This window comes from Embiotoca jacksoni, unplaced genomic scaffold (genome assembly GCF_022577435.1).
Source record: "Embiotoca jacksoni isolate LCO1_2020_lvr unplaced genomic scaffold, fEmbJac1.0.p SCAF_4, whole genome shotgun sequence".
Lineage (NCBI taxonomy): Eukaryota > Metazoa > Chordata > Actinopteri > Embiotocidae > Embiotoca > Embiotoca jacksoni.
This window is the reverse complement of record NW_027185392.1, coordinates 13,452,044-13,470,450: the sequence shown is the minus strand read 5'-3', so window position 1 is coordinate 13,470,450 and position 18,407 is coordinate 13,452,044. Positions and strand designations below refer to the sequence as shown.

The 18,407-nt window shown below is 38.6% G+C and overlaps 1 protein-coding gene across 1 annotated transcript in view; it reads left to right on the top strand.

Moving 5' to 3' along the window:
- The first annotated feature begins 366 nt into the window (after positions 1-366).
- Positions 367-18,407, top strand: part of coro2aa (coronin 2Aa) — a 44,254-nt gene continuing 26,213 nt past the window's right edge. Inside the window, exon 1 of the mRNA XM_069167651.1 lies at positions 367-672. Within this exon, the coding sequence (XP_069023752.1) occupies positions 658-672 (15 nt within the window). The 5' untranslated portion in view covers positions 367-657. The remainder of the gene's footprint in view (positions 673-18,407) is intronic.

Below are 18,407 nucleotides of genomic sequence, written 5' to 3'. Positions count from 1 at the left end.
CACTACTAAATACTAATAAGAAAAGTAGGCCGACCTCAAAGCTGTATTTAGGTATTGGTGAATTAATGTATTGAGCTCTAAATCCACCCTTGTTTGAGTTGTATTTTCAAAAGGCCCATATATCTGTTTTGTGTCGGTTTCCTCTGCAGTCTTTGTGTCACTTTATGGTATTATTTTCCATCTCCCTTCATTAATACTGTATGCACGGATGGCCTCGCCCCTCCCTCTTTCCTCCTCCTCGTCTATCGTCGCATCCTGTACTTGCATCTCTCCTCATCCACCGCCCTCCTCCTCCTCCTCCACCGGCTGTTTTCTTTTTTTTTTTTTTCATGGTGGCTGCAGTTTGGAACGGAGGGAACTGTTCTGCCTCGGAGCTTTTTTTTTTTTTTTTAATTTATTTTTTAAATTTTTATATTTATCTACGGGACTCAAGGTTAACCCGGGCATCATGACTTTTAAGTGACCGCCATACAACCACCACCGGTGATGTAACACGAGTCGTCTGTTCTCCCCTTCCACCAGCCCCTCCAGCACCGCAGCAGCAACCAGCAGCAGCAGCAGCAGCTCCACCACCACCACCTCCACCTCCACCCCTGCCGCCGCTTCATTGAGTCCTCGTCAGGAAGAACCACCACCTGCAGCCGCATCTCGCCCCATATGACCGTCTCAAAGGTGAGTTCCTCCCTGTCCTAACTTCGCCTCTCCTGTTGTCCGTAGCCCGGCTCGGTGGTGGGAATCTGGCTGTGTTGGTGAGAGTCGGACAGTTTGGATTTTGGGCTGCACACTTTGCAGCGTGGCTCCGAGCTGCAGCCATGCGGCCCCACAGCCTCCTCTGAGCGGACACACCAACACGGCTCGCCCGTAGGTCTGGAAACGAGTGTGTAGTGGCAGCCCCGCCGTTTGTCTGCACGCTGTAGGATGCATATGCTTCACAGAGCACCTCTGTGTGTTTTTTTTTTGTTTGTTTTTTTTAACTCGCACACAGACACTTGATCTGAGACAGAAGCGGACAGCTGTTTGAGCTGAAGCTGATCAGAATCAGACATGCTGATTATCTTTTCTTTATTTACATAACCCGAACCGAAGTGATACAAATTATGGCTGTGGCACACGATTACTAGTTAAATTGTTTTAAGTAATAAAATGACAGAAAACATGGAGAAAAAAAAAGAAAAACAACCCAAAACTTTACTCTCATCAAAGACAAAATCCTCAGAAGCTGGAATCAACATTTGATTCGAAATTTTTATTTGGAAAACTGGACTGAAACGATCTCATTTTCTAAATTGAAATAATAATGTCTTTATGAGCTAATCTGTCCTGTGGAGGATGCCTAAAGCTTCCCCACATGTGATATAACAAAGCCCTGAATGATATATTTCTAGAGGTAGTCCCCAAAAGTTTTGACTGACAAAAACCACTGCCATTCACTTTATTTAGCCTACATTTTTTTTAAATTTTTAAATTTAAATTTTTTTTTAATTCATTTAACCTGGAAAAGTCTCATTGAGTATAAAAGTCTCTTTCACAAGAGTGTCCTGCCCAAGATTGGCAGCAGCACAATTAACAAGCTGCTGTCATACATATGAAAGTAAATAATAAGTTATGGAAATCATTAAAATATCTATAATATTTTTCAATATTTGTCAATATGATATAAGTCAATTAATTCATCGCATTGAGGATGATAAAATTACTCCTGATAACAGATTCATGGTTTATGTCTCAGATCCAGAAAAAAAAACAGGTTTTAGCTACTTTAATGTGTAAGTACTAACTAATGATTATTCTCATCATTGATTAATCTCCTGATGATTTTCTTACCTTATCACTTTGATATTAAAATATCAACTGATATTTACTCGGTTTCCTATTAAATTCAACCAACAGTCCAAAACACAAATATGTTCAGTTTATGGTCATGTATGAAAGAGAAAAGCATTAGATCCATCTCATTGGAGAGGAATAAAGTAAATACTTAATTTTTGCTTAGAAAAATGACTAAATCGATATATTGATCAGTGAAATGGTCTTTGATCAGTTTTCTGTTCGTTGACAAATCGATTCGTTGACGAACAAATTGGAGCACCTTTGCCATGTGATAGAAAACTACTGACACTGCACAATATTTGTATGTATTCCGGAAAAGTTAGTTGATCAATTAATGAGCTGATTGATATAAAATTAATCTGCAACACTTTTGATAATTGATTAATCTCTAAACTCACTTTTCAAGCAAAAATGGCATTAACTGACTTGCAAATGTGCTTTGTATGAAAAGAGCACAATATTTTCAGATATTGGATAAAACAGCCTGCACTCTTAAGAACTTGAGATTTTTTCATTATTATTAGGTTTTTTACCACCTAAACTTTTAATTTCAATGTGAAAATAATCATCATATATTTAAAAAAAATTAAAAGAGTCGTTAACTACAGCAATAAATTACACTGCATCTCTTAATTGAAAAAAACCCCCCAAACAATCCCTAGGAATATTGAGAATTTGTTAATTGTTTACGTCAATGAACAAGTAAAGATGCAAACAAATTAACTGGTTGAAGTTTTTAAATGTGAGATTTTCACTATGTCGCATCAGTGTCAATGAAATATTTTGGACCTTTTGTTTGATTATTTGAGGGCCTCACTTTGTGGGAACCTGTGATGGATACATGTTTTTATGCTTCCCTACAAACTAAACAGTTAACCAACACAGTAATAAGCTGATGAATTTGTATTAAAAATATATCCTGTCAACTATAGTATACACAAAATATAGTGCACTCATTCAGTTTATGTCATTTTCATGTCAGCAAACATCATCACCAGGAACAGATGGTTCAGATCCATTGTTTTTAGTCACTTCTGTCTGGATGGATGTAAACAAACTTAAAACAAAAGAAAAAGCACTTTGAGAGCTTTGTGTGTAATGACCCGAGTCTAATGCTCACCACGTTGAGCACTTGGGTAAATAGGACTTTGGGCCATTTGGATACTCTACTCCGGCAAAATTGTACATCACTTCCACTGTGATATACTCCTCTGATTTTATGTCTGTATATAATGTTCCAATACTGGATGTTCATATTAAACTAGGCTAAGGTTTCAAATAATGAAGTCAATGTATGTTCCTCTGAAAAAAAAAAGCTCAAGCTTCAGACTGGACTGAACACTTGATGAGCCGACGTCAGCTTCCCTATCAAGATCTGACTTAACTTGATTTGGAACCCAAGGACACAACGCCCCGTCCACCGAGAGTGGAAATCTGACTGCATGACAGATTTGTCAGTCATGCTGACACACCCCCCAAAACACACCTTTTTTTTTTTTTTTATTAATGCTGGGATTGTTTTCAGATGGACCGCCATAAAACTAATAAGAAGGAGTAACTTTAGCTAACAACACAACTCGTAGCAAAAATGTATTGACTTTGTATTTCATGAAATAAGCTGAATTGGAGTCTATGGAGCCAGAGCCTTTCTGGAGCTGACCCCCTAGTGGTCCTCAGTGGTATTGCAGTTCTAGGCACTTTCACATTGACCAATTTCTTTTAGATTTAGAAGCTACATCCAATTTGATATACAGTCTATGTATTTCAAATCCATATAGAGCGTGCTGTCAGTGTTTTCTTATTTTAAGCTGAGAAAGAAGCTGAATAAATATATCTCCCCAAATGTTGAACTCTTCTGTTAAAAATAAAAAAATAATGTGAAAGCTTTAAAAGGAACACTTTTTTTTTTTATTCTTTAATATGTCTTACTGATACACCAAGTTCTCCCATCAGCTGTTTAATCAGAGCACATGAGATAAATAGAGGTCAGTTACTACACTTCAGCTTTGCTGTGGTTTAATACAAATTTTCATGCAGGCAAAGGAAAAGTCTGTCGCCAATGATCTGCACGCTGTATTATACTTTTGAACGACCAGCTTTTCATTCACAAACCTAAACAGTTGTTTTGGTCCGTACAAGGAAGTAATGTGCCGAGTTTAAGAAGAAAGTGTGACAATATGAGTCGTGGCTTTTGGTGCTGTATTGTGTGGAGAGGCGTCCTGCCAACATTAAATTTGTCTACGTTTGCCTGTCATCTACCTAATGAGCAAACCCCTGCCATAATAAACATCAGAGTAAGGAATTGCAATACATCCTCACTCAACAAAAAAAACTCCAGACCAAAAATAAACCTCGCCTGTTGTAGCTGGCTTTGAACTGGGGAGAAAAAAAGAAATCTCGTCACTCCCCGGCAGTTTTTAATGAGACGTTTGTGGTATTTGAAGACACTGTACTCTCTTCTGTTTAATTCTACTCTTGTGAAATCTGTTGTGCACTTTCATGTCAGGCCATAAAATGCTAACCTGTACGGCTGGCATGTTATCACACAGACTGTTAACACATACCTTAGATTCCCCCTCTTTGTCCAACCTGTGACTTCTGCAGTTTGCTGTGCAGGAGCTCACTTCTTCAGAATCAGAAGCAGAGGCTCTATTCACTTTCTACTTAGCTCTTTATTGTAAAAAGGAAGTGCTTGTCTGTTTAACTTGTACTATATGTCACATCACTGACACCTCAGATTGCTAAAATGATACACTTGCTGTAATCAGGCATCAAAGTCCTACCTGCTGTAATAACTGCTGTGAATTGAAGGCGTGTTTTTGATTAAATATGCCCTTGAACCTGAGGGCCTGAGTGGCAGAAATTCCCTTCAGGAAATACAGTACGTGCCTGTCAACCTGCTGTTGTGCAATAAAGTGATTGCAAATTAACAGGAGGCTTAAGCAAACATTGTGCCTTATACCACAGAACCTGGTCGATACTCTAAGATCACACTCCGCTCTGCTAGTGTCTGCTACTGAGTAGAAGAAGTAGTTTTATCAACAAAAATACAACAAAATGATTGGTTCCAGTTTCTCTAATGGAAGTAGTTGCTGTTTTTCTTGTCTTCTCTGACAGTACACACAATATCTTGAAGTCCAGTTTGGAATCTTTTAATACCATTACATTATCTTCAATAAAAGACCGGGTTTGGAACTGTTAAGCCTACATGGACGAGAAGTTCTTAAAGTCCTCGGTAAAAATGGAAGTGCTTCCTCCTACATTTCCTTGACTCTTTAGTCCGATCATACAGATCATGTGAAATAGGAAGCTTCAGTAGAGCTGCTAAACTGTCCTTGAGATTGTTTCGTCAAGTTCATGTATGAAGTTTGAGACTGTTGGTCTGACAAAACAATACAGCTTTGACTATTTTCTGACTTTTTAATAGACGAAACGATTAATACAGAAAATAATCTGCATAATTATCGAGAGTGGAAGTAGTTGTTGGTGTATTTTTTTTTTTTTTTTTCCCAAATGATTCAGAGGCACTAACTGCTGCTGACGCACAGATAATGTTCACGCTCTGTGTGTTGTTTTATGTGTTGTTCTGTGTTTTATTTGTAGAGTGTGTCAGGTTTGTGGCACTTTGATGGATCTTTAGGTGTTAATCCACACTGAGGTGAAGAAACCCATTAAAGGGTCGTTATATAACCAGGACCAGGTTAAACGTTCAGGTCTGTGTTTGTGTGGGTGTATGGATGAAGAGCTTTTCACTGAATAGTACATACACCACAGGATTTTTATATCCCGTAAGATTGTTTAAGATTATTGGGGCTTTTTTAAATTTTTTATTATCACTTCATTAGTTGTAGCCGTGCTCGCTGCACTGCTTCTGTGCTGACAGCGTTGGTTGACCTAACTGATTGATTATCTATTGTTAATCCCAGAGGTGTAGTGCTGCTATTTGTTAAAGTATCGGAGCACACGCACATGGTCAAGTTGTTGTTGTTTTTGAGGTTGTGTAACCACTGTTCTGACTGAGTCAAGTTTACATGATAATGTGGTTTTTAATTGCTTTAATTTGATAATTTTTTATGATTTCATTTAAATTTCAGTCACAAAAAGTTCCATCAAGTGTTAAACAATAAAAATAAGAAATGAAGGGTGTCTGCCTACTGAAACGCTGAAAGGCTTTTAATTTGAAATTAATACAAGAAATGTTGACTTTGTCTTAACACGTAATGCACTAACTTGACAGGGCAAATGGTAGCGGGTCAAAACGAGGCTGACTTCATGAATCATCAATCAATACACATTTAAATGTCAGCGAGACAGTTTTAACCATTACATTTGTTTTTATTGGCTCTTGTTTTAGGATTAACTATTTACTATTCTGGCAGCACGACACCAATGGCTGATCCTCTCGCAGCATTGTCAGGTCAAAAATTTAAGTTTTTAGTACCTCAGCTGTACTTGTCTGTGTTCAGTGCTAATTGGCAGATCTTAGCATGCAAATGTCCTGAACTAAGACTGACAATGGTAAATGTTATACCAGCTAAACATCAGCAATGTTAGCATAGTCACTGAGAGCATGCTAGAGGCTGTGGTTAGTATTTATCTCTAAGCACTAAGTGTTGAAGAACAGCTTCACAGAGCTGCTGACATGGCTGTATGGATCCTTATTCTCGATTTTTTTTTTCATTTTTTTTTTCAGTTTAGTTTATTTAAGGTTAAAAATTGGTCATAGAACCCAAGGGAGACATGCCTAGTTGTCTTTTTTTTGTCAAACCAATAATTGAATCTGTAGGACGTTCAGTTTACATGATCAAAAAAAACAATGGTAAGCAGGGAATTGTCACTTCTCGGAGGCTGCAAACTGTTTTGTTGGTTGAATATTGCATTAATTGAACATTCAGCACTACAAATTTGTGTGCCTCTGTCCGTGCAAAAGTTTGTGTGTCATGCATGCATTTCTACTTCCCTCATTGTGGATGAAATCACTGATTTAGTAACAAGTTAGAAACCACCTGAAGCTGAATGAGCTCATCTCACATGTCCTCTGTTGCTTTGCTATCGCAGACCAGACTTTGTGCCTTGAGGTGGTGAAGTGGTGGAAAAACCTGATGTTGTCAATAAATGATGCCATAACTATACCTCCAAAACAAAGCCTCCAGGGGCCAAAAGACTCTCCCCCTGTGGTTCACTCCTCACTAAACCTAATGAAGGCCTGCCTCCCTGCCCAGCAGGGTCGAAGTGATTTCACGGTGCTTGTGTCCTCTTTCTCTTAATTCCACCGTTCTCAACCTGTCAGTGAAACAATTGGTTCAGGTTTATTCGGTTAATAGAAACTTAAAGTCTAAAAATCCTGTATGTCAGAACAATGCAGTGTTTTAATTGCATTTTTTGTAAAAACTTACTTGAGTAGGTACATTTGCTGTGAATATCTGCTGCTGAACGGCGACAACTGATAACGTTAAATTCTTAAATGTAGTGTGACAGCAGCAGAAGTGGAATAGTCAGCAACATCTGTTTGCTAACATGAGCGACCACAACCTGGTCATACCAGACCAAGTATAAGGCAGCAAAATGTCTGAGTATTTAACTGAGCACAGGTTCATTTTATTGCCTTTAAATTTCACTTTTCATTTGTAATTGGGACGTTACATAGACGCATGTTAAGTTATTTATTGAATGAATTTGAAGGCGGAACAGCATCAATATTGGACCTTTATTGATGAGCATCAGACCATGAAATCAGCTGATGTGCTGCAATGTTGACATTTTTGATTTGCTTTCAGCCAAGTATGATATTTTTATAGCTGTGAAATTCTGTTGTATAGTGTTTTCTACAACAATAAATATATTTATATATATTTCTTATAAACAGCAGAAAGCTGACCAGAGTCAAGAGGAATGTGGGTAAAGATTCTGCTTTTGGGCTGTAACTGCAAATGTTGTTCATTACATGGCATTTATTCTGCTTATTAATTGTATAAAAGAACATAACAAAATAGCAAAAATGTTTATCACAGTTTTCAAAGCCCAAAAGTGTTGTCTTAAAGTTGTATATAACCCACAGGTTTACATAAAAAAAAAAATCATTTTGTTTACAGTGCTATGAAGCTCAAAAGCAGAGAATCCTCTCATTTGAGAAACTGGAATCAAGTAATTTGCGGAAAAGTGACTTAATAGTAATAGTAATCATTTTCCGAATAATTTCAGCTCTTCATATTTCCTTATTTACCCTCTTTTTTGTTTTTGTCTTCTGTTTACTTTGGTCTTATTTTTGAAAAGTGTAAGCAGTGATTTATGTGATTATTACAACTCATCATCACCACTCTTTCTGAAGAAGGCAGATGTTTACATTTTGGGTGCATTTATCATGGGACACTTGTTGTATTTGGAGATCATGATTTGATATTCAGGCCCAGCAGCCGAATTGGATAAAATCTGCGTCGGCTCTGGCTTTAGGAAACAATCTGCTAGTGGATGTTAAAGATGATTACTGTACTCGTCCTGACAATGGGTTCACAAAATCCTAAAATGCTCTTATGTAACTGGAGAGTCTGCACGTGACCGCAGAACCTCTCTGTTATTGTCCTGAAGACCACCAGCTCCCCTGAACAAACCGGCACCTGCTGTTTCTTGTCACTGCAAGGCAGACTCTTTCACACTGCCAGGCATAATGACTTTTTAAACCAGGGCTTAAAAAGACCTGTTTATATATTCAGTCTGAGTATTCTTCTCTTTACTGTTACATCACTTGCAGGTTGTCCTGCACGTTTCTGACATGACAGCTGTCCGACTGTTTGAGGATTATCTGGGGCTGCTCCCACGTGAGGCAAACAGGGAGGGGATTACTTTTGAAAAATAGAGAGAGAGAGAGTCCATAGATGTGTGCACAGTGCTCTGGTACAAGTTTTTCTGTCTGCAGGGAGGTGACAAACTGAAGGCCACAGGAAAAGCGAAAACCTCAGTGCTGTGTTAGGACACCGAGTGAACCAGACTGCCTAAAATCTGACTGATTGTTGGAGCTGACCGCATCAGCTAATCACCAATTTGTCACAGTCTTTGACAGTTACTGAATGAAATTGTTGTATCTTTTTAAAGTAACCGTTATTTTTGATTAAAAAAAAAATGTGGCTATCATTGTTTTGTATTTTTCATCTTAGTCAATAACTCCCATAAAAAGACCAGAACTAAAGATTCGTTCAGCTTCCCTCTTTGTGTGCTTGGCTCAAGCCCCATTGGATTCTTCTGACAACATATATTTTACAACAAAACAGGTCACAAGTATACCGTACTGTTTTACTTGTTTTTTAATAATGCCCTTAAACAGCAGAGCGTTTCAGTTCTTAGTTAACGTTACTCAAACAGGAATAATTTGTGCTTTTGTTGGGTACTTCTGGTTCAGATTAAAGCACATATTGAGCTCAAGATATTATTAACTCCATCGGTAAGATGTATTTGTGATTCATTTAAAAACAAAGTCAGTGCTCATGTTCATTGCAATGAAGAAACATTTCATCCAGTGAACTTGTTTATTTTTTTGTATTGTTGGAGGACAAAAGAGACTTTGTGGACAGTAGCAAAAATATTGACATTAAAATCATGGGTTTAATTTGCAAAGCCTAACACCACAGCCAATGAATGGCTTTTATAATTCATGAGGTGTATGTGTAGGCTTATAAAATAATAGTCGCATAAAGTAAACAGAAAAAGACAATTAAAACCTTAATCACAAACAATTGTAGGTCACTTAATCATTCAGTAAAGTGTCATGATTGTGGCGGCCCTACTCATCAGCACTTGACGCAAAGAGAGAGTGCAAGTTTTAATGTCTTTTATAGGCTGATGAAACTATCCAGTATTTCATAAATGCAGTGGCCATAAAAAGAGAAAAAAAAAATCTTCTCTGACTTTTCATGGCCCCTCAGATTTATCTTGTGACCTGTTGGGTCTTAATCGTAAAGCAGATGGGTCAGCAGAGTCTGATTCATTATTCATGAAACCAAGTGGATGCCCTCCTCCACTGATGTGTCTCTGTGTGCATGTTCACCATATTGATTGCCGAGGTCTAAAGTAGCTCTGACGGTTGTAGCTCATGAAAAATGCTGTAAGTGGTGAATGTGTACATTTGTTCATCAGACTCAACAAGTGCTTTTCACAGATAGATTTACATGTTGATTTAAAATGAGTGTCTGGGGTGCATGAACAAAGAGTACCAATGTATGTATATGGTCACAGGAGCATCTATTAGTATTTGCATCGCCGTAGGGATTGTTTTCAGTCCACCACTGGTACAGACTGAAATATCTAATTTTGTGCAGACATTCATAGTTCTCTGAGGGCGAAACAGTGTATTTGTGATCTATTGACATAACGGCATCACTGAGAAAAAGAAAAAACACCAGTTCCCCATGTTTTCCACATGGGACACGTGATCACGTGTGATCACACGTTTATCACGTGTTGCAACATATGATGATGTGTTTTTACATGGGAATCTACATGGGCTTCACACATTACACCATTAAATATGTTCCAAAACGACATGTTTCCCATGTGGACGTGGTCACACGTGTGTTTTTTTTCACGTGAAGTTCAGCTGTTCAGGGATTTTTGGTTTTTAAACAACATTTCTCAACCGCTGATTGATTGCCATAAAATCTGATTCAGACATTAATGTTTTGATGAACTGTTATCCCTCGTGATCTGTGTTGCACCGATATTTTTGGATTAAATGACTGTTAGGCTGATTAGCCTCAGCCGCACTTTGTTGTTACTGCTGGTATGAAAATGTTTGCATGCTAACATACTGAGATGGTGGGCATAATAAATGTTATCCTTGGCTCAAACATGAGCACGTCATCATTCAGCTCAAATATTGCTCCATCAGAATTGCCTACATGTTGAGTAGGAGTCTGTGAGTCAAACAATATTTTCTAAGCTCATTTGTAGCACAATTCTTAAACGGTTCTCATTTGAAGTGTATTTTTGTGTGTGCGCGTGATGTCACAGACTCACTCTGGCATTAGCTCGCCGGGAGCTGCAGACTCTGCATGTCGAATATCACAACACGTTAATGCAGTTAGCTAATGGGCGTGATCTGATTAGCAGTGGCCTGCCTTAGCCCTGATAACAGGGTGTGCACTGCTGCAGTACTGTGTCTAGGTTATTGTTTATAGAGAGAGGCTGAGCCTATAGAAAGGCAGGCTAATCCCCTGGAGTCACAGAAAGTGAAACTCACCTTGACTACAGTTACCATGGATAGACTAGATGATGACCTCGAGCTGCTGCAGCTCTTTGACACCGTTTTCATTGAAGGGATGAGGATCCCTGCAACTTGTTTTTTTTTTTTTTGCTCTGAGGGACAAGCTCATTTCCTTCGCTGAATAATTAATCATCCTTCAGACATTTTGTCATTTAATATTTATATGCATATATTTAACACATTCTGTAATAGAAATTGTCTTTTGAACTAATTTTAGAACATCAAGCTTCAGTTTGTGCTGTTGCACATTTTTCTCCTCTTCCTTCTTCTCTTTGATGCTGAATATTTTTTTAACTGTATCAGGAGCTTTTCGCTGTCTGCGGAGGAGCTTTGCGTAGTCGTAATTGATAGAAAATAATGGAAACCCTCCCGAGGCTACAACCTGAGACACGCACCGCTCTCTGTGTTGTGACATGATCCATAATTATAATTACCTCAAATGAGGTGAGTAAGATTTTTTTTTTTTTTTTCATCCTTCAATTTCTTTTGTTTCATTTTTGTTTTTTTCAACACACGGAAACATTTAATGTGCCACGTGTACAAAAATAAGGAAAATAAGTATTCAGATTTATGTAACAACGAGTACAGCCAGTAACAAAATGTGACATTTCTGTCTTAAAAATGCAATAATAATAATAATAATAAAAATAAAAATAAATCCTTATTTGTTATTAAGCACATCTTAATACGTGTTTACATAATAAGGGCAACATGATGTGAATCCGGTGGTCTCATTTGTAAAAACAAAAAAGAACAAACTGTAATGAATGGATATGAACAGTGTATCTGCTCCAACAAAGATTTTATATAAGTGGATGTAGCTTCAGGGTCTGAAAATGAGGCAGATGCGGAAGAGCTCCATAGACTCCCATTTAACTTTGCTCATGAGATACAAAGTCAATACAGTTTTTTCTGCAAGTTATTTCAGTGTTGTTAGCTAAAGTCACTCCTTCTTATTCATTTTGAATAATAAAAATAAATGTTATATACATTTTATTTTTTTTTTAAATAAAAAAATCGGAAAATAATCCCGTCATAAATAGAGGTTTAGCCTAAAAGGTGGTGTTTTTGGGGCCGTGTGTGATTGACAGGCCTTTGGTGCTGTCAGGTTTCTTCCATTGATGGGCGGGGCACAGGGTCCTTGGGTTTTCAGATCCACCACCGTCCGAATATGGTCACTTCTGCCTTCAAACCGCTCCAAAAATCCGACAAAGTCCGAACTTGAAGCTTCATGACGTCAGTTCACAAACCAGTGGGTGACGTCACTGTTGGTTGCTGCTTTCCTCTAACATAAGCTTTTTTTCTGTGGTTACTGGTTATGTAAGAAAAAGTACCCCTCACACCCGCTGCATTTGACCTGAGCCATGTCAATTGTTTTGGCTAATGTTAGAGGCTTTGTCCCGCTCTTTACTTGATTATCAATTAAACCTCACCTCTAAAAGCTTTTTTTTTTTCCCACTCAGTTGCTAGTTTAGGAACACTTGCTGAAACTAATGCAGTGCAAAACGGCAGCGGTGCAGTAAATCCTCCCTTCATGAAGGTTTTAATGTTCAGGAACTGAGAGTTGATGATTCAACTTCATGATCATTTTGGAGAATGTGTAGTTTGTAGTGCTCTTAAACTACGTGAGCTGTTTTTCCACTAATTATCCTATAATCATCGATATGATTGGGAGGGAGAAGGGGGGGGCAAAATATTAGAAACATCTCTCAGTTTAAGATGTTGCATGGCTCTACAGCTGACGATTATGGCGCAAAACGATGGTGTCTGAAACCTAAATCTTGCTGCTTACCTCTGTGTGAACTACTTAGTGTGTCTATTATATACAGTGGAGATTAGAGAACGAGTCGACAAGGGGGTGATTTCAGAACACTCCGTTGGAGTCAAATTACACAGTCCAGGAATCTTTCTAAGAAATTACAGAAACATATCAGTTGTCTTTGTTGGAAATTACTATGAAATAACATCCCCTGTAAAACAAGGTGGTACCAACAGATTCATAAATATGTAGCTACTTCAGCTCCACTTATTGATACGTTTATTGAGCAGTTCAACAAAATGAAAACACCTGAGGTCTGACTGAGTACAGCTCCACTCTCAGTGATGTGATCATATTGTGTTGCGTGCAGTATTTCCGTGTCTTGAGGAACCCTCTGACTCTTAAGTCGGTAAAGGAATTGATTTGATTTCCAGCTCGTCAGACTCTGCAGATGTTTGTTGTCTTGGATGCTGTCGATTTGTGCGTACTGTACGTGTGTGTGTAAAAGATTACATTCTTTATGTCTGCAATCATCACAGTAAACCTGTATGTGTGAACGCTGAGTGCGGTGCACATAAACATCTCGGTGTGTAACAGATTTGAATTGACACGTGATTCTTGATCTTTGTAAGTGGGTAAAATGTAATTTGGAGTGCCTCTCTGATGTGAATCCAGAGCGTGTTGGCTTTACAAACTGTGACTCGCTGCCAGAGTTGATGTAAGTAAGTAAAGCTGTGATGTCACTGAATGGGAATTGTTTCAAACAGCTGTGTTAATGCTGATATTGGTGTGAATCAGACATAAAAGTTAAGAGATGCACTGCATGGGCATGCAAACATGTGAGTAATGTAACATTTAAGCCAACTGGAGGTGAGATCACCATCACATGATGTATCAACCAAATGACTACTGAGCATTTTATCAAATACTTTTTTCCTCTCATCACCTCCTGCCTCTGATTACCATTTCTTCTCTGTCTTTGATCTGCTTGAATGCATCACAAATCAGCAGGCTGTCACCTCTGACCTGACTGTATTGCTTCCTGAAATTTAAACACACTTGTTTGAAAGAAGAAACATTCCTCCAGGGTGAATAAATCGAGGAGACAGATTTGCTGGCTGGAAATAGACTTTTAAATCTGCACATGTGCATGTGTCCCAGGTTTGGGCTTGTGCTGGTAAAGATGAATAACTCTGTGATTTTATCAGTGTACTTAGTCACACCTTTGTGTGTTTAGCAGATTCTGATCTGAAACATGATTGTTCATGTTGTGTCTTGTGTGGTTCTTTATTAAATCTTACTCTCACAGTTTGTCGTTTATTTTCACACTTTCATTCTTGTTGTAGTTGTGTAGTTAGAGAGTGAAGAACAGCGCAGATGTTGGTCAAATCTTGAGTTACAATATATGTAATTTTCCATCATAATATCAATATATACAATAGGATATTGTAGATTTTCTTGATAGTAGATTGAGAGAATATTCGTAGATCAAATGACCAGTCCAGTATCACGGCAAAGCTTGTGATGCACGTGCCAGTTCTCTAGCAGACAGTGTGTCTGTGTGACAATTGGTCTCACCTTTGCGTAAATAGTAGATGCATGTCATTTGATGAAGTACAGAAGTCCGTGTAGAGAGCCTGGTCAGGGTGGTTGGGGTGATCAGGAGGCCAGGATTTAAATCATAGATTGTATGTAAAAGTGGATGTAGCCTCCAGGTCTGGAAATGGAAGCCAATGTGGAAGTGCATTAAACTGCAATACCACCGAGGGCCATAGGGGCGGCATCCAAAAAGGCTCTGGCTCCATAGACTCCCATTCAATTTATCTGATGAAATACAAAGTCAATTATTTTTTTCCTAAAGTCATTATGGTATCATTTGCTGAAGTCCCTCCTTCTTTTTAGAGTTCTGTCATCCGAAAAGGATTCCATCATTAATTATATAGCGATAGAGATAGATTAGATATTAGGCCTTAAAAACGATATTGGGTGTGTCTGTTTAATTGACAGGCCTGTGGTGCAGTCAGGTTTCCGCTATAGGTAGGCGGGGTGTGATGTTCTCCATCAGATTGAGTCAGATCTACTGTTGGTCACTTCTGGCTCCAAAATAGCAAGATGGCAATCTGATGGCAAGATGGTATATTTCTTGGGCACAAACAACCACTCAGCTCTCCTGCTGTAGTGACTCTGAAGCTGAGAGCAAGAAAGGGGTCTTTACATTTTGGATTTGAATTACTGGCATATTTGCTCCGAGAGCACCAGCTGTTTTTCTTTACAAACCTCTGACCATCCTATACTGAACATGTTGTTTTACTTTATCAATCTGGCTAACCTGAGTCCCAACAATCTTAGTGGCATCAGAGCGCTCTTTATTGTTTTTTTGTGAATCAGATTAATTCAGCTTGAGTCTCAGTAGAGATGCTGACTTTGCAGTGTTTTCAGCTCGCTCCACGGCAGGGATCGCCCTCAGTGTGGGAACCAGTGCTTTAATACAACCGAGATAGAAACACTACAGCATGAGCTCTGATAGAAGATAGATGTTTGTCAACCGAAATGTGAAGATAATATTCCCACTGCAATGTCTAAATCACGTTTTCCCCTCCAACTGCTTTAAAATTTAGTGTTCATTTACTGTATAGAAATTGCACAAACAATCTGAATTAGAAAATGTTGACATGTTTTCGCTGCCTGGCCTGAGTGACGACCTGTAGAGTCAGTATCCTGTTTGTGTCCGAGCAGGTGTGGCTTTTCATTTGCACACGAAAGGAACAAAACCAGAATGTAAAGCAACATGCAAATTTATAATATGAACTGAAAATGCTTGGTCATTTCGACATTTATTTGCTTTCAGGAGGACTTGTGTAAATTAATCCAGCTTTAATGGAGGTTTCTGTGTACACTGGACTTCAATAGCTCCAGACTTATTAAATTTTTGACTGCACCTGTTCAGTGAATTGTATATTTGAATGGGACTGCACTATTTACTCAGTTGGTGAGCACAAATCCTGAAGCTCGCTGTAGAAGTGAAGCCACTGAGCTGGAACACAGGATTGTACTTGGCACTCAAACCAGGTGTTTTACAGTCAAAACACAGTCAGACAGCTACTCACCAATGACAAAGTGAAGCAGGGAAGGTCATTGTGTCTCTGTGGTGTCAAAGGCTTGGGCCTATATTCTCACAGCAGCTAGCTATTAGCTTGCAACTGTGTGATCCGTGATTAGAGGGCAAGCCTCTGGTGCAAGCTCTTTAGAAAGAGCCACAAACTTTTAGGACCAATGCCCTGTCCTTATTGATAATTCTCTCTCAAACGCACACTCATACACACACACACACACACACACACACACACACACACACACACACACACACACACACACACACACACACACACACACGCTCCAAACGCCAAGGTTTAACCCAGGGCCCAGAGCTAATGAAAGCCAATACAGAGTGTAACAACAAGTGGATCCTCTGCGAGTGTCATAAATCAGAGTTGTCTGTCTGCTTTTATAAGAAGAGTAGATACATGGTGACGTTGGCCGATCACTGCACTGTCTGTCTGGTTGATATCACTTTTGGCAAATTACACAATCCTCAAGTCATTTCAGTATCTGTAAAATCATTGTTTCTCTTCTGCACAACATTTGTTTTCAGTATTTGTACATTATGTAAATGTGAATGGTGATTGTCTGCTGATGTTAGGATTAGGTTAGGTTAGGTTGTACTAAATGTTGTTGCTGATTAAAACTAATTCAGATTGTTGTGTCATTAAACTCGAGCCTCTGCCGCGGCAGCAGCTTCCTGTCTCTTCTCCAGTCTGTGTGTTCTGCCTCTTATCTCAGAGACACTGTGTGACCGTTGGACTTTGTTGTGTATTTGGTGGAGGTGACTCTTTGACTTGTTGTCACTATATCAGTAATGTTTGCATGTCTGTGTGTGTGTGTCCCATTTGTACTTCACCTCATTTTTTCATTTTCCATTTTTCATGCTCTAGCATGTCCTTTCTTTAACAACTCTACAGAAGAAGACACTGTACTTTTTACACCTTTCTATTATTTATTTGATGCCATTGCAGATCAAGGTGTTACACACAAAACATTTGATCATCTTGCAAAGTAGGATGCCTCTCTAACTGAAACTGTGAAGTAGTTAAAATTACTTCCACCTCAAAAAACTACACCATTAATCTCCTGCTTGCACATCACAACATCAGTAATACTAATAATGTTTACAGAACCCAATAAGATGCCTTCCTGCATGATGATATTGCAGATTGTTTTTTACTCGCAAAGCAGCAAACCACATCCTCACAGCCAGTGAAATACACCTGAAACCCCAAATAATAAATATTTGAGGGGTAACTTTTGCCCCCAATTGGGTTGTTTGTAAAATGTTGGGGGCACTAATTAGTGCTAAGTTATCAAGGTGACAAGAGCCCTGATCAAAACGTACACAGTAGTCGCCAATAGGAGTAATTAAACCCTATGATTGCTATTCCAAAGAAAAGTGTTACATCATCCTATGATGTGTATAGAAAACCAACTGCATTTGTGAGAGACAGCAGGAGACAATTCTATTACTGTAAATATATAATTCACGTTTTACATTCTTAGGGCATTTTTGCCCTCTTAATTTTTTATGCTGCTCACGCTGCTTTTTTTTTTTTTTACTTGATCTAGCTACGTTGATATTTTGGTCGCAGATATTTATTTTAAAGAGAAATACAAAATAAAGAAAACAAGTTTCCAGGTCTTTGTAAAATTTAAATCGAGTGTTTTTTCAAAGGATTAATTTTGCCTTAATTGTTAACATTACTCTGACAAAATTCATTGATTTATTCAGCCTTTATTTAGGCAGGGTGGTCCAAAGAGCAGTATATTTGGCTGGATCCCCGGTGTGCACAGTACAATAAAAGTTAGCAAAAATCCAACAGTTAGAAAAACATGAAACTCCCTGCAAATAAACAATGGGGATAAAACACTTAAAACAGGGGCCTTATGCTATCTTTGAATAAAATCCTTGAATAAATCCAAACCTGACAAAATTCGGATGAAATGTAGGGACGGGAATAGTCGTTGTAATCTGAATACTTCTTCGTGTTACCGCTGGCATCCAGGAGCTTACGTTTGTGCAGTCACGATGATTGATCATTACCTCGGTTACACCCCTGTTTGACCATGTGAAGGCAAGCTATCAATGTCCTTATTTCAACCCGTTAGCCTAGCCTATACAGCTATTGTGCATTTATGTAATGGTCCAGTTTGACTCGGAGTGACGGCCACCGCTGTCCAGCTGAAGCCATGTGACTGGTTGAATGGGTTTTGTTGCAGCTTGGCGTTCTGCCAAGCATTGCAGCTAATCTAATTGTGTGTGCAGGTTGAATCTTTCTGCTTTTAATTTGAAGCTTCTTCGTTTGAGGGGTCGCATACACTTCACAGAGGACAGACGGTTTGAGAGGGACTGCACTTTCACTTGATATCTGTGTAATGTAAAAAATTGAGTCCACAATGTAAATCTGTTTGCAATATATAAAGGTAGCTAATACTCAAAAATTTAAAAAAGGGCCT